This window comes from Cercospora kikuchii, assembly GCF_019650295.1.
Source record: "Cercospora kikuchii DNA, contig_00005, whole genome shotgun sequence".
Taxonomy (NCBI): domain Eukaryota; kingdom Fungi; phylum Ascomycota; class Dothideomycetes; order Mycosphaerellales; family Mycosphaerellaceae; genus Cercospora; species Cercospora kikuchii.
The window spans coordinates 1881836-1902833 of NW_025408586.1; the positions used below are offsets into that span (position 1 = coordinate 1881836).

Sequence of the window (20998 nt, forward strand, 5' to 3'; positions counted from 1 at the left end):
TCGCGGAAGGGTATCTATGCATAGGGCACGACTCGTCGTCGCCGCTTCTTCCATTCCGACAGTCTCTCATCAAGCCCTTCTCCAGGTATAGGGCTGTTGGTATCTGCTACTCTTTGCATCTTTGGCGGTATTCCAGCTCCTGGTTCGTTCGGCACAGGTGCTGCAGGTGCCGCTGGCGGTGGTGCTGGCGTCGAGGAGCTGCTTCGCCTGGGCTTTACGAGCAGCAGAATGAACATGCCAGCCACGATCAGCACCAATAGCAGTATGATCTTGCGCTTCGTGCTTCTCTTCTGATATCCTGTTGCGACTTTGAGCTCCTTGTCCGCCTCTTTCACGTGCTCTGCCGTGCGCTCTACGTTGTAGTCGATCCGATCCAGCACAGTGCCTTGGTCGATAACCATAGTGTTCAACTCTTGGAACAAATTTGACAAATCAATCACGCCCTGCGCAATTTTTTCGATTTCTCGTTCTCGTTGCTCAATTTGAGCGTCCATCACTCCCCTCCTCCGCACCTGTGCGGTTTGCAGCAGCGTTGACTGGGCTGCCGAGCGATCCGTTTCTGATTCCATCACGGCTGGATCGTTGTAAGGATTTTGTGCCATCGGAGTGCCAGCTCTGTCCAAGGGGGAATTCATTCCTCCAAGTGTGCGCATTTTCTTCAGATACGCAGATTGTTTCTTGCGAAACAGTGTGCTGACGTCCCCTATACGGCTCGCTAGGGACATTTTGAGATTCTTCGCCATGGTCGCGTCAGCATCAGCGATGGCGCCGCCCGACTGCTGTTGTTGCTCTTGCTGCAAGCGATCGATTCTTCTGATAGAATTCCGACACGTAATAAAGTCCTTCGTGATGTCCTGAGTCAAATTCTCAATATCCCTTTCCTCTTTGGCTTTCACGCTCTCATCGTCGAAGCCCGGCAGCACATGCTTCGCATGCATCTGGTCCAGCCTCTTCATCTTCGCAGTGATGTTTGACAATGTCTGTGACACCTCGTCCTGGATGTCCAGCCATCGTGGGGGGAGAATGTCCATTTCTATCACCGCATCCCCGTCATTGTCGAGGTTGGACATGAGTCCAGCCCGTTCGGAGTCGTCCGGCGCATCGGTGAAGCGGCCATTGCTAGGACCAGCGATACGCGATCGCTTTGCTGGATGATGTGTGTAGGACTGGCGATATGAAATGAAGCTACACCAGCATGAGCTGTCATGGTCTCTTCGCACGCACACGTTGCCACTCACAGGTTCGTCCGATCGCGCCACGCCCCCAGGTTCACCGCTGTCGACATTGTAGCGTGGTAATGTGGTGACAGACGCGCATCGTGTGCAGTGCTCAAGCTCGCGACCTGCTCAGACCTCACTCAACATCATTGGATCGCGCTGGGATTAACTGTGACGCAGGCGTGTCCCGAGATGGCGGTTCGCAAGGTTGAATGCCGAGGATAAAGACGATGGAAATGTGCAGAGTGTCGAGCGTGTGACGGGTATAGGCTACTGTACGGAAGGGCAGACAGAAATAGGACAGCGAAGCAGCTGGCACATGCAGGCCGTTGCCCGTGGGAAAGCTTGTGTCGGAAGTCACCGTTGATGAGCTGAGCGTGAGTCCCTGGAAAGTGAATTGGCTCCTGCCCACTTCCGCCGTCCAGCAAACAACACTCTCCCCCTCCTGCTGTCACACTCAACACCTGTCCACCGACTCCACGACTCGACCTGACCCTCGCGCCCTCTGCTTCGGCGACATTCACAAATCGACCTCGTAACGCCCGCGATCACCGCACACACATCATGGTACGCGCAATTCGGATACCCCACTAGTGGTGTGCGTGTCGGGAACATTGAGCATCGCACAAATACACACGCCACACGCACGATGCCGTGACAGTAGAAGATGGCTGACTGAGCGATTGCGATAGGCTGATTCATTGACCGAGGAGCAAGTCTCCGAGTTCAAGGAGGCCTTCTCCCTCTTCGTACGTACACTTTTCTGAAACAATCAGGCAGCCGCGAGGCAGAGCTAACCACAACACCACAGGACAAGGACGGCGATGGTACGATGCGCACCCGCTCTCTGCGATTGCACTGAACTAATCTCAACCGAAGGACAAATCACCACCAAGGAGCTCGGCACTGTTATGCGCTCCCTCGGCCAGAACCCCAGCGAGTCCGAGCTGCAGGATATGATCAACGAGGTCGACGCCGACAACAACGGCACAATCGATTTCCCCGAATTCCTCACCATGATGGCCCGCAAGATGAAGGACACCGACTCTGAGGAGGAGATCCGTGAAGCCTTCAAGGTCTTCGACCGCGACAACAATGGCTTCATCAGTGCCGCCGAGCTGCGACACGTCATGACCTCCATCGGCGAGAAGTTGACAGATGACGAGGTGGACGAGATGATCCGTGAGGCTGACCAGGATGGCGACGGAAGAATTGACTGTAAGACGAGACGCGGACACACAACCAAATGGTGCAAGTGAAACCTCTGACTAACGGCTTAACAGACAATGAGTTCGTTCAGTTGATGATGCAGAAGTAGACCCTACTTTCTTGAAGCCACGACATCTACATCGAGTACATTCCAGTCAAAGAAAAGCGCGTTCGCGAGCTATGGCAACGAAACGGCCCTACGATATCCCACCCGATCCCCTATCTCCTTTTTTGCAGCTACTCCACGACGTCATTCCCAGCCTGGCAGGCAGAAGGCTTGAGAAAATTTGAATGCAGATGGTATACCTTTCGGAGCGGCGTGGCAGGAAGCGTGTCATTGCTTCGATCGCGCCTGCTTCGTGCTACATGGAATCACACCTGATCACCTTTTCTGGTTTGCCAAAGTTGAGCAGTGCTCTAGGATACTCTCTTAGCTTAGCGAATCTGAAACATCTGTCTTCCCCTAAGAGGTTGCGGTTTATCAACTCAGTGTTATGTTCTTGGCCGACCTCATTGAGCTCACTGATTTCTTAGTTTGAGTGACGTAGTTACGCTTGAAACCAGACATCATCCCCCCCGACATAGCAGGCCATCGTGGCAACCCGGGTCTTGCGATTGCACCACATGGGAAACACCGTGCGCGACATCTACGCAATATGACAAATTCTTCCTCAATCACTCAAAGCGCCGTCCGATTCAGAACCAATTCTTCCGGTACGCGTCCCCATACAAACCATTCACTGGGTGCAGACGTTGTAAACATCTCGAATCTTGCTCCGTCACCAAAAGTTGCCATCATCTCCAACATCTCCGACCGCGAGAAGAACCAGACTCCCGTGCCTGGAGGAATGCGCACATGGGCAATGCGAACAGAATGAACGTTTCGTGGACCGACACCTGGCACAATTCCTTGGTTCCTTCGTCTTTGTTGTTCATGTTGTGCGGCTGCCGGATCGCTGTACAAAGACACGAACTGTGTAGCTTTGCGATTCCTCCAATTCAAATGTTGCCTCATTGTAAGTGGAGTGATGACATTCCATGCATTCATTACGTAGTCGTTATCATCTTTGCATTGAATGCCGATACCTGGCTTGAAAGGCGTTTGAGATAGGTTGTCGTACACGTGCCAGAGGTCGACGTATTCCTCGTTGGCTGCGAATTGATGAGGTCGGAAGATTTGCAGCAATTGCTCTTTGCTGTTTTGTGCCATTTTGTAGTCTGAGCTGTGTGAGTGGTACCTGGAATGAGCAGTCTAAGTAGAGCTTGTGAGAGATAGGTTGGGACTGGGAGAAGGGTCAGGCACTTGGATCAAGATTTGATGTGTTTGGATCGAAGCAGCGACTGTCCGCTGTGCCACATCGGTTCGGATGAGAAGCAGCTAACAGACCGGTGAGGAGTCCTCCAGTCATGATTAGTAGCGAGCTTAGTCGACGCAGCTCGATACAAGATTGCCAACGCAATCTGGTTCCGAGCTTCACCTCGCTATTGTATTCAGCTCTATCGTTCGTGATCCACGTATCACTTATGCTTGGTGTCAAGTTGCCATCAAGGCCGGTCCTGCTTTAGCGCATTTGGAAGATCGGACTTTCCGTTGAATAGTCCTTCAAAACCGTGCAAGCATCAATGATGTCTCGAGATGCCGCGTGATGACAGTTTTGGTTAATTGAAACATAATCCTGCTTGAATCTTGAACTATCTCCTCCTCCGCCGCTTCAAATCAAGCTTTGCTTCTTCAGTTTCCAAGTCTTCGATAATCACCAATGGATCGTCGTCTTCTTCGTCTCTCGTATAGTCAGACTGGTCCAGCATGGTCCGCGCCTCCTGCTCAAATTCGGGCACCAGCGACGTCAACTTTGGCGCCTTGCTCTCACTATCAGAAGACGCATAGTACACATCATTCAGGAAGGTAGTAAAATATAACACAGCATTCAGAATCTCCTTGCCGGCGGGTATAATGTGTTCCTGTATCATATCACGTCAGCATAATGTTTGAGGAGTTTGATCGCCTTTGATCGCAAAGGGGCTCACCTTTGGCAGCAAGAATCCATAAGTACCCCTATCGCGCAATTTCAACTGGTACGCATATCGCACTCCAATCGTGCGATAGAAGAAATCCAAAGCAGAGCCTCCCGTGGCCTCTATGCTGGGCCGCAAGTGGACCTTTTTGTTAGGTGAAGTCATAACTGAATTGCCCTCGCACGCAGACATCACTTCGTAGTTGCGGCCATGTGTGGCGCGGATAGCCTTGGCCAATCCCATGCCGAGTTCTTCGAGATTTTCCAACCCGGGTGGTTCGTCGTCGCAGGAATAGCTATAGGGGTAAAGTACTTCCTGTGAGTAAGAGTGCAAGTCTAAGAAGCCGACGAACTCGACGTTGTTGTTTTCGGTTTCATTTTTGGCCCAGTCTGCCAGGCGTTTGGCTTCGACGGCTTCGAAGGGGGATTCGCCAGTGTAGGACTCGCTACACGGATTGTCTGTTGCGGACCATTCGAAGCCGAACGAGCGATCAAGGTCCATTCCCTGGCAGAATCTAATGCCTGTTTGCTGGCGATTCTTGCGCCATAGACGATCGGTTTCCCAGGTGTAAATGTAGCCGTCTGGGTTCAGGGTGGGAATGAAGACGAAGTCGAAATTCTCCAGCAGCTGCGTGGTCATGTGGTCCTTGCCATATCCAGTGATCAGCGAATATGCGATGTAGTTGACGGTTGTGGTACTAATCCATTCGCGCGCATGTAGGCCGCCAGAGATGAGAATTGTCTTTCGTCGAGGAGGATTCGGGTCATCATTGTTGGTTGGATGAACACCAACTCGTACAGCTGGGATGCTGCGGCCCTCGTATGACAGGCCAATGTTAATGTGTCTGACGTGCGTCGTAAAGAGAGAAGACATGAGGCGCAGCCATGGCTCGATCACATTGAAAGGCTGAAAGTCCCCAAAGAAGATGTTGGTATCGGCCTCGGAGGCGCGCTCCAAATTGGCAACGAGGGGTCGCCTTGTAGGTTGATTGAAGGCCGGTGTGTTGCGGTGTGTGGATTTCTGATAGTTGGCAATGATGGCCTCGGACAACTCCTTCTCTCCCATCAACGGCTTGTGCGCGTGCTGGAGCGAGTCTGGTAGCAGCCCGAGCAGCAGAGGCACGCTGTCTTTCGACACACGTATGTCCACCCAGTCGTGCGCAAACTCCCACACATCCAGCATCAACGTATCCGCAGCCTCCGCCAAGCTGGCCGACTCTTCTGATGTGCTAATGTTGAAGCGCAGCACCAGATCCCCGCCATATCTCGCGACAGTGTGTGCTGGCAGCTGTCGGTCCCAGCCGTCTTTTGACAACACAATGCGCTCATCCTTGGTGTGTTCGAAGCCCAGCACGGACTGCAAAAAGTGCTGCTTGATGCTCGCCCATCGCGATAGTCGTTGTGGCTCGTGGCGGGGAGAGGGCGCGGCGATGGCCAGAGCGCATACTGCCAGCAGCGTTGCGCTATGGAACTTCATGGTGGCAGGTCATGAGGGAAGGCAGGCAGAGACGGTGCCTGGGGAGGTATTGCGCGGTGGAATGGGAGCGTGTGGCAGAGCAACACTGCCACCGACGTTGAAGGTTTGCGATGCAAGTGGGACAGGCCAGGCAGCTTCCCAAGTTCCATTGGCCGCCTCGCAGGCCTGCTTGCCTGGCTGGGCACGGAGGAGACAAGTACCGCTGCTACTACTGCAGGAGACACGCGCGCACCTGCTGTTCGGCTCGCGGAAGGAGGGGCATCAGCATCAGCATCAGCGTCAGGCATCAGGCAGCCGTCTATCTATTCGAGATCGTGCGCTGTGCATGGCCGGGTGTTGGTCGCTCGCGTGGCGGCCCAGCGAGACTCACAGACCAGACCAGCTGGGAGAGGCCTGTGCAGCGTGAGACGGCGTCGTCACCACCGCCGCTGCCCGCCGCAGCATCGCTATGCTCACCTTCGTGGCCAGACGTCAACGTACCGGCCGCAGCAGGCTGAGATGCAGTTGCACAGTCAGCAGCAGCGGAGCGGAGCTGGCGGAGAGGCCGGGCCATGACGCAGCGCTGGGGGAAAAGAAGGTTGTAACGAGCATCGCGCCAGTCGAAGCACATGCGTCTCAGGGGAAGCGTCGCATTCATGTGTGTGCTCTCGAACGCGTGTTGCCATGATGATCTGACTTCTTGCGCCGCTCTGCTGTAGTACGTGCATCAGACACCACTCCCACCTGATACAGCCTTCTGCTTGGCCCTCCCCTCCTCTGCAATCTGCAATCTGCCTCGCCGCCGCCTCCACCGCCCTCTCCATTCGTATCGTCGGCCCAGCCCAGCCCTGCACTCCAGCCGCTGGACCCTGTCGTACAAACACCCAACGGCCGATCATCCACACGACCAGCGTCCCGGACGCACACCCTAGCCCTCGCTCAATTCCTACATATTGTGCCCGCCTGTCTGCCCGCCCTCCGCCAGCCTGGGGACCTCCGCCCGCTGCCCTTCCAATGCCCAGAGCCTGCGCAGCGAGGCGTGCCGGGAATGCCGCTGCTGATGAGACGCCAGAGTGTCTTGGGTGTGCCGAGCAGCAATAGCAATAGCAGCACCGATAACATTGTGGTGGATCCCCATGCCCGCCATGACGCCCTCGCTCCTCCCAGCGCTGCCGCCGCGAAGAACGCATCCCTCAAGCCTGATGCTGCCTACACACGACCAGTGACCGTCGGCGTCGACTCTGCGCCGCTGCCAGCTTCGAGACTCTCCCACGAGCTCCACCCAGATGACATCGCCGGCCCCAGCACGGATCACGATGCTGCCACTCGGTCCCGGAAGCGATTCAGCCTTATGAAGTTCCGCAACTACTCAGAGTCCCATTTGTCGGCGCGCGCAAAGTTGGACGCGGAGCGGGAAAAGGTGAACGAGGAGCTGCCGCCGGTGCCCGCAGTCACTCCTGACGGCGTCGTGCCAACAATTGTCAAGACTGCGCCAACGATGGGACACGAGGTGCCAGACGCGCAGCAGGCGGACACGGAGAGACAGGCGCGGCCCTCGCTGTTTAGGAGGTCGTCAGCCATGAAATCGCGCGCATCAGATCAAATCAGCAGAGATTCGAGCGAGAGAAGCAGAACTGCGAAGAAGGGCTCGTCAATATTCCGCAGAGGGAAGACTAGTGGCCTTGAGGACTTGCATCGGCTCTCAGCTATGCACATCAGCGACCAGCATAATGCACCTCCCTCGTACCGCGAACATTCGAACTCTGCGCTTGCCGTTCCCGTCTCTCAGACAACGGATCCAAGATTCTCAGAATCCTCCCGATCGGACGGAAGTTCTGGAGATGGACATATCTATGGAAGCACCACAACCACGACGCATACTGTCCAGACACATACTACCTTTTTCAAATTGCCTCGCCGAAACAAGAATCGCAATTCGCTGTTCCCGCTTCCTGTGAAACTTCCGCCTCCAGATGATTCGAAACACGATCAAAACGGCCCCATTACCCCACGCGCATCAACACAATCGCTTGCGCCAGAAACAGATGCCACACCGTCAACAGAGCTACCGGCTGACCGCCCACTGCGACGAGCGCACACCGAAGCGACTCCTTCAAAGCGCCCTCAGCCGAGTTCGCTTCAGGGATCTCCGAAGAAAGGATCGTTGGTCTTCGCGGAACCCGACACCACTTTGTTTCGACAGACATCTTCTCAATCTCACAGTTCGAATCCCTCATCACCACTACAGCCTCCCATGCGACTCGGTCTGAGGGATAGGTCCTCCACGCAAAGCTCGTTTGGTGGGCGTAGTGGGCACGATGCAGAGACGCCGCCTCTTTCGGCGAGTGGCCGAACTTCAACTTCCACAGCGGGACGGTCAAGTCTGGGCGGCCTGCTCAATCTTTCACGCTTCCGCCAAAGTTCAGAGCCGTATTCGCCACGGCATGGATCGCCAGGGACGCGAAGCAAATCGAACTCGTTCGCAATAAGCCGCGAAGCGCTTGTCATTCCGGAGCGCGAAGAAGGAGACACGCCAGGAAAGTATCTGGAGCGACTGGAGAATGCCGTGTCACGGAGTGTGATTGCTGGGATATTGTCCAAGTCCTCAGACCCATTTGCTCAGGCTGTGTTACGCAGCTACACCAGACGGTTTCCTTTCTTCACAGAACCCATTGACATGTCACTTCGCAAGTTTTTGCTCGAGGCAGAATTGCCCAAAGAAACGCAGCAGGTCGATCGTGTCATCCAAGCATTTGCAGATCGGTACCACGAGTGTAATCCTGGCATCTATGCGAGTGCTGATAGTGCATATTTCATCGCCTTCTCGATCATGATGCTGCATACAGATGCATTCAATCGGAACAACAAGCGCAAAATGCAGAAACAAGATTATGTCAAGAATACGTCCGGCCAAGGCATCTCCGACGACGTTTTGGCCTGCTTTTACGATAACATCTGCTACACGCCCTTCATACATTATGATGAGGATGTTGATATCAACGGCGAACGCGTATTGCATTTTACGCAACCGAAAAAATCTGGTGGCAAGCTCAAGAGTGCCATTCCAGGTGCGCCGGACATTTCGAGAAAACCCTCTGGACCTGTGGACCCATATAATCTCATTGTGGAACAGAAGCTAGACGCTCTTCGTCCGGCCATCAAAGATACGATCTTGATGGACGATCCTTATGACTACCGTGGAAGCCAAGGCGAGCTTGATCCGCACTATCTGCAACGCGCATTCACACATACCGGAATCATACAAATCATTTCAGCGAGATCGCGTCCGGCAGCGTATGAGAGCCAGTTCATCAATGGCCAGACTAATGCAACAGAGACGCAGCAAGGCATCGTGGATCTGAAGATTACCAAAGTAGGGCTTCTCTGGCGGAAGTCTGCGAAGAAAAAGAAGACTAGAAGTCCGTGGCAGGAATGGGGCGCCATTCTCACTGGCTCCCAATTATATCTTTTCCGTAATTCGCACTGGGCGAAAGGCTTGATGCATCAATTCATCAATCAGCAGAGGCCCGGCCGATCTAGAACACCTGTAGTTTTCAAGCCGCCCTTGCAGGACTTCAAGCCGGATGCTTTGATCAAAACGGACAATGCCGTTGCTTTGGTTGATTCGACATATACTCGACACAAGAACGCTTTCACTTTCGTCAGGCACGGCGGACAAGAAGAGGTCTTCCTGGCGGACAACGAGAGTGAGTTGCACGACTGGCTAGGTCTGATCAATTATGCTGCTGCGTTCCGCGCTGCGGGTGTACGGGTTCGGGGTATGACGGGAGGCAATGAAGACTCCACTCAATCGATCAAAAGGCTGAGATCGACGAACTCGTCTCGGTCGCTCCAAACTGATGACGAAGAAGTCACTGTCACTCACAGAGGTCTCGGCCCGCAATTGCAGCAACAAGTCATGGCGGCCCGACGACAAATTATGATGCAGAAGATTGCTGAGATTGAGAGTGAAATCGAGAGTGCTAATCGCCAGCTCGAGAATATGTTGCGAAACGCACGCCATTTACTGATCCTGGCGCCGATAGCACCGCGCACCAGAGAAGATGTCGTTCTTGCAGCTGGCCGAGCTGACGCCACGATCAAATGGCTGCGGCGCGATATGTGGCGTATGAAGTGCCATCGCGACATTCTTGCAATGGACGTGCGAATCGACGGAATGAGTGCCGCTGAACTCGAGAAGCTAAAGCCCAGCGAGCCAGAGTCAGCGCGCAAGGAGAAGCCGAAGATGCTCACCAGGTTCAGCTCACAGCGAACGCCAAAGAGTCCACCACAGAGCCCATCGAGCTTAACTTTCAACAGGCCCCCAACTCGTGAATCTGAGGACGAGACAGGCGCTGACAAGTCAGCGACTCCACCACAATCTGCCAGCCCACAGAAAGATGAACCATGGCGTCTTCCCCCTCTTGAACTTAATACGTCGCAGGGTGAGAAAGAGCATCGAGGCTCTGTGAGTAGCACACTGCTATCGGCATCCCCTCCCCCCAATCGGGGCAGTCTACAACACTCCCATTCGGCGTCTAGTATTCTCCAGGTTCGCACCCGCTCAACTGATACTTCGGGAACTGGCAATGGCGGCGCGCTCACGCCAGCCGCCAGTGTCGACGAAAGAGAGCTCCAGCTTCTGGCACGAGCTACCATGGTGCCTGATGCTCATATCGTGCGAGATGGTGGTGCTAGCATTGACGGTCCAGCGCCAGGTACTTCGCCAGAGAGTAGCAAGCACAAAGGTGTGCGGAGGAGCCTACAGAAGACCTTGCGCGACCATCACACCCCAAGTCTATCACACCGCCATCGGCGTAACAAGGAAAGTGACAGCACTGTCCGCTCAGCACACGTTGAAGGTCAGGAGTCAGAGGAAGCCACGCCAAGACTTACTCGCGATAAACCACGCTTTGTACTTCACGGGAAGCAAGCCTCGGTTGTGCAATTCGGGGGAGATTGGGAGCGTATGCGGGTTCGGAGAGAACAGTACGAAGCCGGACGCCCTTCCGCAGAATTTCAGTCCCAGATGGATGCAGCTTTTGTTCGAAAGCGTTCAGAAGCGCAGCAACAGCTGCGTGCTGGCATGTTTAGCCCGGTCGTCCAAGACTTAAACCGAGGCGGCACAACCGACGAGGATGACGATACGGCCAGTATAGTATCTGCCCAGAGCTTCATCTCGGATGCAGAAGCCGCTGCGACACTCGCTGGTGACAGGCCCCATACAGAGTCCTCCAATGGGGAGGACGTCACAGAATTCCCAGGCTTTGTCGACCTCTCCGAATGGGACCCTGATCGCAGGACGACTGTACTCGGACCATTCTCGCCCGTGAACCCTGATCAGAGCCAATACAAACACAGACGTTTCAGCAGTCTCCAAAAAGGCCAGGATGGAAATATCGAAGATGTGGAAGAAGCCGTTCAGAACGGCTATTTATCTACTTCAGGCTCACAGTACTCTACCAGTCCACCTTTTAATGCCACTGAGCCCGATATCCCGGAACTCGATTTCGCGGGTAGAGAGAACAGGCGCACAGTCATTGGCCCATCCATATCATCTCAGGAATTAGCGAAGGCGCAAGGGAACTTGTCACCCACATCAGGAACCGGGGAACCCAATCATAGCGCTGGGAGTTCTTTTGTGGAAGGGGAGCATGGGTTTGTGAGAGCGATTGGCGATGAGGAGTTGAGGAGTATGAGCTCGAGCTTGAATGCGAGCCCGCAGACAATCAAGTCGAGGTGAAGGTGATCACCATACTTGAGGACTAACAGCGATGTCCTCACTTCTGTATGTGTGTGCAGAAGTTGTGTAATTTTTCGGAGGCGGGCGGGACTTACCAAGATGATACCCTGGGAATGTCATGGATTGAGTGACTGTGCCTACCATCTATTCCATCCTCTCTTTTCGTCATGTTGTTATGCTCAAGGTAATGATCAGTGCGGGCCTTGGCAACAACCATTTTGACCAAGATGCGATAATACTGCATGTGAAGTCACCTACTGGGGTGCACATAGAAGTGCCGAATCTTAGCACATTCATGACACCGCACAAACACTCAGGAACAACGACATCTCGACCGAACACCTTGCCTCCGCTCTTCCCTCATCCCCAACAAACCTCACAATTTACTCTTCTTCCCCCCACCCAACACAACCCCCTCCAACCACTCCTTCAAAATCCCATTCACCTCATCCGGCGCATGCCACAACGCCCAATGCGTAGCCTTCACTTCCCCCCTCGTCAAATTCGGCACAGCTTTCTCCATCTTCGCACTCATTTCCCTCGTCAGCACCATGTCCCTCGTAGCCAGAATATACAACGTAGGCTGTTTGATTTGATTCCTCGTTTCCGCCGGAAGATTCAAATCTTCCTGATAATTAATCTCTCGGGTTCGATACCAATTGCATGGTCCATGAATTCCGTTTTTCATGAATTCGTCCACATAGTATTCGACTTCGGCTTCATTTAACAGAGGAGTTGGAGCGACGGTTTCAGAGTCAGAAGTCAGGATATCGAGATCGATGCCTGTTTTGGGAAGCATGAAATATTTTCCAGAAGCTACACGACCGCCGTACATTCCGTGGAGGAATTTTGTCATTGTAGGGCGGTCTTTGATGACGTTTTCAATTTTGTTGTCGGGGCTGCCGAGTTGGAGTTGGTAGCCGAACTGAGGGATTGTAGTTTCGGCGAGGGTTTTGGTGCTGATGTAGGATTTTGTGGGAGGGGCGTAGGCGGTGCAGACGCTGAAGATGTGGGAAATGAGGTTGGGGTACCATTGGGCTACGCGGTAGACTGTTGCTCCGCCCCTGTTAGATGATGGGTGTTGTTAGTTTCTTTGGTCTTCGAAAGATTTTGGTGGTGGTGATTTTCTTACCAGTCGTGTCCGCCGATGATGATCTTGTGGGTGCCGATTTTCTTGGCTATGGCAGCGACGACATCTGCGTGGGATTTGAAGCCATAGTCTCGTAATATATCGGATGCTCCGGTCTCTCCATAGCCCATGCAGTCGAGGGCGATGGTTCGAATGCCGAGAGAAGTGAGCAGCGGGATTTGGTATCGCCATGCCAGCGACTGATCTGGAAAGCCGTGAATGAGGACAGCTACAGCTTTTTGTGTTCCTTTAGCGTGGGCTTCAAGATATGCTAGAGATTGTGTCAGTATACATTTGTTCTTTGTAGAAGTGAGGGGTATTAAGATTCGCTTACACCACTTCCAGCCGTTTACTTCAATGTATTCCCGCTGCACCTTTGTCCCAATGTCGCGCGGTTGAATCTTGGGCGCCATGATAGTGCCAGGTGGGTCGATGACGCCGTCCATTGACTTCTGAGACTTGTGTAAGAAGTGCTAATGCTGAAGAACTTTGTACAGTCGGCATTGAGCTTGGCATGGAATCGAACTGGCTGACAGGTCATTGCCGAGGCACTAGATCGCGAACGTCGAGTAGCAGCTCGCATTCGGACGCAGCTACCTGGCGGATACCACGCCAGCTGTGTCAAGTTCTACAAAAGTTGATCATTGTCACAATTGGACCTCCCGCCTTGTCATGTGTAACAAGAGGTTGGAAGTGGCGTGACTCGTGAATGGGTGGACTGTGAACAGGGGACGGAGATCGGCCGATTGCCAAGACATATAGGACATATGTATGTGCAACGACATACTGACGATTGTCTATGCCATGCAATTGGCCGGCAACCTTGTGCGCATATAATCGCACGCCGCGATGTGGAGCAATGGGCGGCGCTCTGCAAATCCTCGACCCACGAGATGATTCAGCTGTCGGTTACGACCTACATTTCTTCTGCTCGGGAAGTAACCCTGCTATCGTGTGGTCAGAAGGAGTGACCAAGGCTTCCGTGTAACTGTTGTAGTGGCCTGCGCTAACGAGCAGCTTGTTGAGGTGCCCCAATCTGTGCTCGTCGCTACGAGGTGGCCTACTGATCATCATGGTTGCTGTTCTTCTAGCAACATGGGCCCGCAATTGCCTACTTTCCAGCGTAACCAGCACTTCCTGCGAGCGAACGCTGCCTTTGAAGAGGGAGACGACATGGTACACTCGATGGCTCAGAGTCCCGGACTTGTGAGGAGATTCCAGGTTCGAGGCGCTCAACGCGACAATCGCCCCCGGGAGCTGGTGCACTCAGCACTGGTGGTGCGGAGGAGCGTGGCCATGGCAAGCTTCGTCGTATGTAGCTAATGCACGGCGGCGCTGATGGACCGCCTCCTTTGCCGAATGCAAGTTACCGTGTGTCCCGCTGCTCAGTGCAAATCACTTGTGTGGCATAGCGCAGAGTACGGAGATATGTCCGATGCGCGCTCTGGACCTCTGGCGCGTGAGGCATTCGGGCCCGCGTCTCTCTTTGCATCATAGTTGTGGCACATCTGCAGCCGTCTCGTTGGCGTCGCGGTGTGGTGGATTGTTGATAGAGAGGACGCCCCCGCCCCGTACGTCTTTGCGTCTTTGCTTCGTGGTGGCACTGTCCGCGCCTCTGATCCCTACAATGCCGCTACCAGTGGTGAAGCCGATGAAGCAGCGTTCTGAGCTCCCGAAGAGACGTGGCAATGACATTGACCTGCGTTCAGGGACTGCATGGTGGTGTTTGGGGTGTCGCTCATCCCTTCCGATCGTGAGGAGGAAGCGGACGAGCGCAGGCAGAGGGTGTGCGCCTGCCTTAAATCTTGTTTGGCGATCGATGATGGATCAACTGAACCCTGCCAGATGGGCTAGCGACATTTGAGCATCTATGCGATGGCCGGAGGATTCTCCGAGGCGCATCACAACTTTTGCCGTAACGAAGTCGTTGACCTGGGACCTGGGCCAGGACAACATCGCTCACATTCGGCTTTTCCGCGTTCGAGAATCCTCACACATAGGCGAAGGCTCGTCGGCAAAGCGAGACTGTACCACTCGCGCAGAACACTCAGGAGTGTTCCTGCTCAACAGACCAGTACAGCCCTTCATGGCATCGGCCGGATCGCATCGCAAAGATCACTTCCAAGGACTTCTGGTGCTCAGCGTTCACACATCGGCAGCGAGTATCTGCCAGCCTACAATATCTGGGTCGCAACATGAAGCATACCTCTGTCACTGAGTGAGACTAGCTGAAGAAAGCACTGCGAGGCTTCAGGTCGTGGTCCATTTGCATCCAGCGCGAATCCCACGAACTGGCAGAAAGACGCAAGCAGCGTATCTTCACCTTGCGACCGGTCACGTCTGCTATGCCAGGTGGGATTGTAACGCCAGAGGGACGACAAGGTCTCGATATCGATGGCGGATTTGGCCGAGCGCGGCGGCCTCCCGGAGCGAGCCAATGCAGTAATGCAAATGTCCCACAGCAGAGACGACACAAAGGCTACAGAGGTGCCCGACGCGTGGGGCTTGGCCAGAGCCTCGACTGTGTGCTCTTGTTGATGGGCTTCGAACATATCGGTATCGAGGCTGCGGGTCAAACGGGTCAGATCTGCTAGGAGGCGGCACATTCGGGACCAGAACGTGGCAGAAGGAGGCGTGCAGGCGTAGGGCTCAGCACGCCTGGCCGTGCTCGCGGACGGAGTCGCTCCATGGGCAAGGTGAGTTGCACGGCCTTCGGGAGGGTCCAGGCAACGCGCGCAAGCTCGTGTCGATTCGAAGCGCAGCTCTCATGCATGTCGCCACTGCGCAGAGGGCGAGTAGCGTGTTGCTGCTGCAAAGTCATCATCGTCTCGCTCGAGGGGAAGCAGGCAGGCAGTGCGACTGCTGGCCCCACCAAGCTCGATTCGGCAAACGCGTTTGCACAGCGCATACAGATGCAAGCACGCCCGGCGGGCTCCAGTCGACGCAGCGCAGCGCAGCGCCTCGGCGCAAGCCTCTCGGACAATGGTCGTCGGCGCGCCCGAGCTGTTGCGTGCCCGGCACGATGTACTGTCGCGCGGGAAGGGGCATCATACCGTGCGACGTGCTCTGCTGCAGAGAATGGGATGCAGCTACCGGCGCTAACTCCAACGTGTGGAATCTGTGGAATCGCTTCCACTTTCGCAGATGGAGGCCCGCCCTGCAGGCGTCGGCGAGTGCCGGGCGACGCGGGTCGTGCCAGGCGATTCCAGCCCCGTCCAATGTCAGTGACGGTGCGGGTGCCAGCCGTTGCGAAAGTGCAGGAAAGGGCAGCGCGGCGAACACACGGCGGAGGAAGCAGCCACGGGGGAAGAGAGTTTGACGGATCGACGGGTAGGCATGTCAAAAAAGCAGCAGCGCAGCGCAACGCGTCCAGAAGGGCATGGCGAGTGCGGGCGAGCGTCGCACAGGACGATTGATGGTTGCAGTCTATGGCATGGCGGGGCAGGGCATTGCAGTCTCACGCACCGCACCGCACCGCACAGCAGAGCAGCGCACAGCACAGCCGAGCAGCAGCAACGAACGATTGCAAGGCCTGGGCCGTGGCCGTGGCCGCGGCGCAGGTGCATGCTCGTCACGCCCGCAGCGAAGATGGCCGAGCGACCGACCGTGGGCGTGGGCGGCGGGCAGGCACAGCACAGTGTCGGGGGCCAAGCGACACAACCACGAGGGAATAATGGGCGGCATCTAGAACGCTGCCATGGTTTTGCTGCCCGTGCGTGAGATCGTGTCCTCTCTCCCGGGAGTGCCGTGCAGCTCTCGCGCGCTCCCGACCAAGTGTGAAGAGTGCTGCGAAACTGCTCTGCTAGCCTCGTGTAGACGACGTGTTGCACGGCCGCCGCATGGAGGCTTCTGGCTTTGCTCCACTCACAAGCTTCGGCTCAATGACAACGAGCGGATCGCGCTCCTGCGCCGTGCCAGTTGTCATGCACTACAACCACCGGTGACTGTGCAGCAGCCTCCCGCCTTGCTCGACACACTCCAGAGCCTAGTCAGACATTGAAAGTGCTCCCGCGGCCCGGTGAAAAATGCCTTTGGAGGTCGCACTCACCTCATGGCAGAAAGTTACTACATCACCCCGTCCGACTCCACGGGCTCCTCCGCCTCCAAATTTGGCTCGGGCAGTTCGCGCTCAGGACGAGACGGCAAGACGCCCAAGAGGGAACAGGTCGCTGCCGCGTGCCTCCAGTGTCGCAGCAAGAAGGTCAAGGTGAGAGCGACCCATTTTCTGCTGCCCTGATGCCGCTCACAGCCCGCCGTCTAGTGCGACGCCGTGCGTCCCTTCTGTGGCCGTTGTCGCCAGCGCAGGCTGCAGTGTGAGTACGACGTCGCCGAGCCCGACGTCACCAAGCTCGAGGCGGCCAAACGACGAAACGAGGAGATGCAAGACCAGTTGAGCGCCATGCGGGAGCTCTACGCAGCCCTGGCAACGAGGTCCGAGGTGGAGGCAGCACGGATACTTCACTTGATACGCGCGAACCCCAATGATCCCTTTGCGGTGCTTCGTGCTGTGCAAGAGGCGGATCTTTTGCTGCGTCGTGCCGCGGGCGCACGCAATGATCATGATCGCGTTCCATGACCGTCGCGAATCCGGCACCAAGTGATCCTGCCTGCCATCGAGATGCCCGCGTGCCGTCCGCTCCGTCCTTTGGCACGCCAGCACGTCGAACGCAGCTCGCGGTATTCCAAGCTATGAGGGCATGTCAATTTCGGTGCTCTGCTGCTGCAGCAATGCAGCGCGTAGGGTCGGCCCAGGAGTGGACTTGAAGTGCGGTTAGGCTTGCGAATTCCACATAACGTCAAGATGATCTATGAGATACCGCCCGTCGTCATCTTGACGCACCATACAGGCCGTACTCTTGAGTCGCGTCGCGGAGCCCGCAAGTCGCTTAGTACCAAACAGGCAATGAACGCAGTCAAAGCCGTTGTACCTGATGGAATCCAAAGTCAGCCGTATGCCTCATTAGCTTCTTCATCTGTCTGAAGCGTTCGAAACAAGATTTTATGGCGTCGTCAGCATTATTGTTGACGGCGACAATGACGGCGGTCTGACAAGTGACCATGCATCGACTCGCACATGGAAGCCTTGAGAGAAAATTGCTCGCGTTAGACGGTCGAGGTTTCCTGTCAGCTTCCAATGCGAGTGGCACATATGATACGACGAGGCTTTGATGACAACTCGGACGGGATAGGGAACGTTGGACGGGATCTATGTGCAAGAGTAGCAACATAAATCACCACATATCACAAAGTATTTTGCAGGGTCCAAGAGAGGTGGAGGAGTGGTCCTCATGTGGGCCAAGTCCTGGTTGAACTATGCACGAGGGCGCGAGGTTTAAGCCAATCAGTGCTCTTTGCCATGGATATCCCAGCTGATATTGCCGTCCGTCAGCGTGTGCCACAAATCAGCTCATCTGTCGTTGGAGTTACCCCAAGTCAATTCAATCGCATCGCAGTCGAATTAGGGATTGTCGCCTCACTGGATTTCGCGGGGCTTGAGGCCAGAAATTTCCGCTGTCTCAATCAAGTCTCGATGTACATGTGGCAGACCGATACACGGAAGTAGCGATACTGACCTCACACGAAGCCTTCGTTTGGGCTGACCAACAATCGTCTTCTTGCTGATGATCATGTCGGGCAAGGTCTCGGTACCTGCCGGGATTGCAGGTCGCTTTCGCTGCGATTCGACGAGCCAGCGTTCTCCAATACACGGACCTTCCACTACGCAGCAGGCGATACCAGCGAGCCGTATAGTCATGCTACAGCGGCGCAATGCGGCCTGTCGGGCTGGCTCAACACAACAAGCACCTCGAGCAGCTTCTCTGCATTTCGCGTCTCTTGGGGTATTGCGAGAGCAGACCAAAATTGTAGCGTTTGGCTACATTTTGTGCGGCAAGACGGGAAGCTGCACATTCATGGAGGCTAGTGGCGTTCTGCTCGACTACATGTACACTACTCCCCCATGACTGCACAAGATATCCTCGATACCCATTTTCCGATACAGTTCTTGCCGCCAGAGCATGAATCAGAGTTTAGGGTCGCGTGTAGAGCTTGCACGAAGAAGAGTATCCCGTAATGTGTCTGCACTATGCAGGTCCGAAGATGCATCGTGGTTTCTGCACCCGAGTCAGCGTGGAGCGAAAGAGTGAGAATGTGCTCAAATTGGCGAACAATGATCTGTGAGAACAGGCAAACTACATATGTTGAGGGGATCTGACCTTCAGCTTCACTTCGTTGCCGTTGTGAGAAGTGGGTGTAACCTGAGACGCGCTAACGGAATCTCGCAGCCATGCCTTGCTGCCGTTTGAGCAAACACGAAACGCAACTACAAGAGTTTTCGCTGCCTACCACACTTTTCCACCTGCAACGCATCCCGAGCTGATCCAACATGGACCCCGAAGCAGCACTTGCGTTGGTGCAGCGCGAACGAGACATTTTCGACACGGCGAGCGAACGGAAGGGGCAACCACGTCCATCAAACCTGCCGACCCGCGCGGAGCTCCTGGAATCATTCCAAGCTGCTGGAAAGGACAACGAGCAGGAGCCATTTCGGATCATCGTCGGCCACATCTATCCGCCATGCACCAAATCGCTCGCGGAACTCGAAGACATTGCCATCAGCGACCTGTGTTTGGAAACTGTGCACCATGGCAAACGACTCGTGCTACGTAGTATTGGCCAACCCAAGAACGAGGACGGAGCTCTGATTCAAACCAGGGATCTCAATGAGAAGGCGAAAAAATTGAATGGAAAGGCTTACTACCGAGCCGGCTGTGCAGCATACCACCTTGAGCGGTTCGCATCAGCCGCGTCATTCTTCGAGAATGTCCTGGAACTCGATCCCAAGGACACAGAAGCTCAATCTCAGCTACGCCGCACGAAGGCTCGTCTCGACGAACAGGCCAGCGGGCAGTACAATCTCGAGCTCATAACGAAAAAGATGCGCAAAGATCCCAAGCTGCGGGTTCTGGACCATGCAAGTTTCATTTTAAAGGTTGAGATCAAAAATGCGAGGGAGAAAGGTCGCGGACTTTTCGCGACTTGTGATCTGGAAGCGGGAGAACTTGTCATGTGTGAAAAGGCGTTCTGCGTGGCTGGGCTAAAGGAGAAGGCTGAAGAGAGCAGCATCATTAGTTTGCTGGACAACACGATGTCAACCGGCACGCATGCATTGCGACTCGTCAAGGTCCTACAAAAGCTCCTGCGTAGCCCCAAGCAAGCAGCTCGCTTCTTTGAGCTCTGCGATGGCAACTACCAACCAAGACCGTCTCCTGCTCTTGTCGACGGCGTGGTCCCCGTCGATGCCTTTCAGGTGATCAGCGCATTGAAGGCAAATGGCTTCTCCTGTCCCTCATCAGCATCTTCGATCACAATGGACGGAGAGGATGAGGGCAGCAAATGCACGGGAGTTGGCTCATTAGTTCCGCCATCAACCACGATTGCATCGGAAACGTCAGCCGCACTTTTCTCGGCGACATGCTCTTGCTGCGAGCCAACAGACGCATTTCTGCTGGCGAAGAACTCACTATGCGATACATCAATCCCGAGAACACAATTGAGCAGTTCCATGAGCAGTTGAAAAGATGCTGGAATTTTACCTGCACGTGTCGACTCTGCACAGCCGAGGTCAATACGCCACCGTATCAACGGAACATACGCGCTTCGCTTCTTCAGCAAGTGATCGAGCTCATGCATCCTGTTCTGGAATCAAGTCCTCCATCCATGGAAACCATCGATCAGGTCGAGAAACTTTGCAAGGGAATTGAGAGCACATACAACGACTCTCTCTTCAAAGCTTTGCCTAGAACTATGCTGCACGTGGTCCATCTTTGGTTGTGTATGGCGTACGCAACTCAGAGCATGGGTGATGCCATGCTCGATGCCGCCCAGCTCGTACTCCGAGACCTGGGCTTTGGCATCTCTGAACTCAATGGCGCCCTGTCCGTTGACAAGTCAAACGCTAGGCTCGATGCTTCGGGTATACATGCGGTGAGTCCAATGCAGACAGGGTTCTTCCCTCGTTTCTTCTAACTGACACCCTGCACAGGCCATGTATGCCGCACAGATCGAGGAAGCGAAAGGCCGGGGCGGTATCGCGCGTCAATACGAGGAGCTCGCAAAGGAGCTGTACCTGCTCTTCGCAGGATCGATGTACAACTTCGCGGAGCTCTTCCCATCGGTATTCTAGCCATGCCTCGTCGCATCGTTCCGCACCGCTTGCTCGTTCTCGAC

General features: G+C 54.9%; 7 protein-coding genes across 7 annotated transcripts; 3 read left to right on the plus strand and 4 right to left on the minus strand.

Moving 5' to 3' along the window:
* Window positions 1-14: 14 nt before the first annotated feature.
* CKM354_000851700 (uncharacterized protein) lies at window positions 15-1285 on the minus strand (the record flags this gene model as incomplete). The annotated part of the gene is made up of 2 exons (XM_044803896.1): window positions 15-1185; window positions 1239-1285. The coding sequence occupies 2 exons, from the start codon at window positions 1283-1285 to the stop codon at window positions 15-17; spliced, it is 1218 nt and encodes a 405-aa protein (XP_044659831.1).
* Window positions 1286-1781: 496 nt separating this feature from the next.
* On the plus strand, window positions 1782-2535 carry CKM354_000851800 (calmodulin; the record flags this gene model as incomplete). The annotated part of the gene is made up of 5 exons (XM_044803897.1): window positions 1782-1784; window positions 1910-1966; window positions 2029-2044; window positions 2097-2435; window positions 2501-2535. 5 exons carry the CDS (start codon window positions 1782-1784, stop codon window positions 2533-2535), a joined length of 450 nt encoding a protein of 149 aa, XP_044659832.1.
* A 570-nt stretch (window positions 2536-3105) lies between these two features.
* On the minus strand, window positions 3106-3636 carry CKM354_000851900 (uncharacterized protein; the record flags this gene model as incomplete). Its single annotated transcript, XM_044803898.1, has 1 exon — window positions 3106-3636. One exon carries the CDS (start codon window positions 3634-3636, stop codon window positions 3106-3108), a length of 531 nt encoding a protein of 176 aa, XP_044659833.1.
* A 482-nt stretch (window positions 3637-4118) lies between these two features.
* CKM354_000852000 (uncharacterized protein) lies at window positions 4119-5918 on the minus strand (the record flags this gene model as incomplete). The annotated part of the gene is made up of 2 exons (XM_044803899.1): window positions 4119-4388; window positions 4455-5918. The coding sequence occupies 2 exons, from the start codon at window positions 5916-5918 to the stop codon at window positions 4119-4121; spliced, it is 1734 nt and encodes a 577-aa protein (XP_044659834.1).
* Window positions 5919-6945: 1027 nt separating this feature from the next.
* CKM354_000852100 (Arf family guanine nucleotide exchange factor SYT1) lies at window positions 6946-11640 on the plus strand (the record flags this gene model as incomplete). The annotated part of the gene is made up of 1 exon (XM_044803900.1): window positions 6946-11640. One exon carries the CDS (start codon window positions 6946-6948, stop codon window positions 11638-11640), a length of 4695 nt encoding a protein of 1564 aa, XP_044659835.1.
* Window positions 11641-12016: 376 nt separating this feature from the next.
* Window positions 12017-13215, minus strand: CKM354_000852200 (uncharacterized protein; the record flags this gene model as incomplete). The annotated part of the gene is made up of 3 exons (XM_044803901.1): window positions 12017-12704; window positions 12773-13040; window positions 13104-13215. The coding sequence occupies 3 exons, from the start codon at window positions 13213-13215 to the stop codon at window positions 12017-12019; spliced, it is 1068 nt and encodes a 355-aa protein (XP_044659836.1).
* Window positions 13216-19154: 5939 nt separating this feature from the next.
* CKM354_000852300 (uncharacterized protein) lies at window positions 19155-20954 on the plus strand (the record flags this gene model as incomplete). Its single annotated transcript, XM_044803902.1, has 3 exons — window positions 19155-20218; window positions 20266-20755; window positions 20814-20954. The coding sequence occupies 3 exons, from the start codon at window positions 19155-19157 to the stop codon at window positions 20952-20954; spliced, it is 1695 nt and encodes a 564-aa protein (XP_044659837.1).
* Between the last annotated feature and the right edge of the window lie 44 nt (window positions 20955-20998).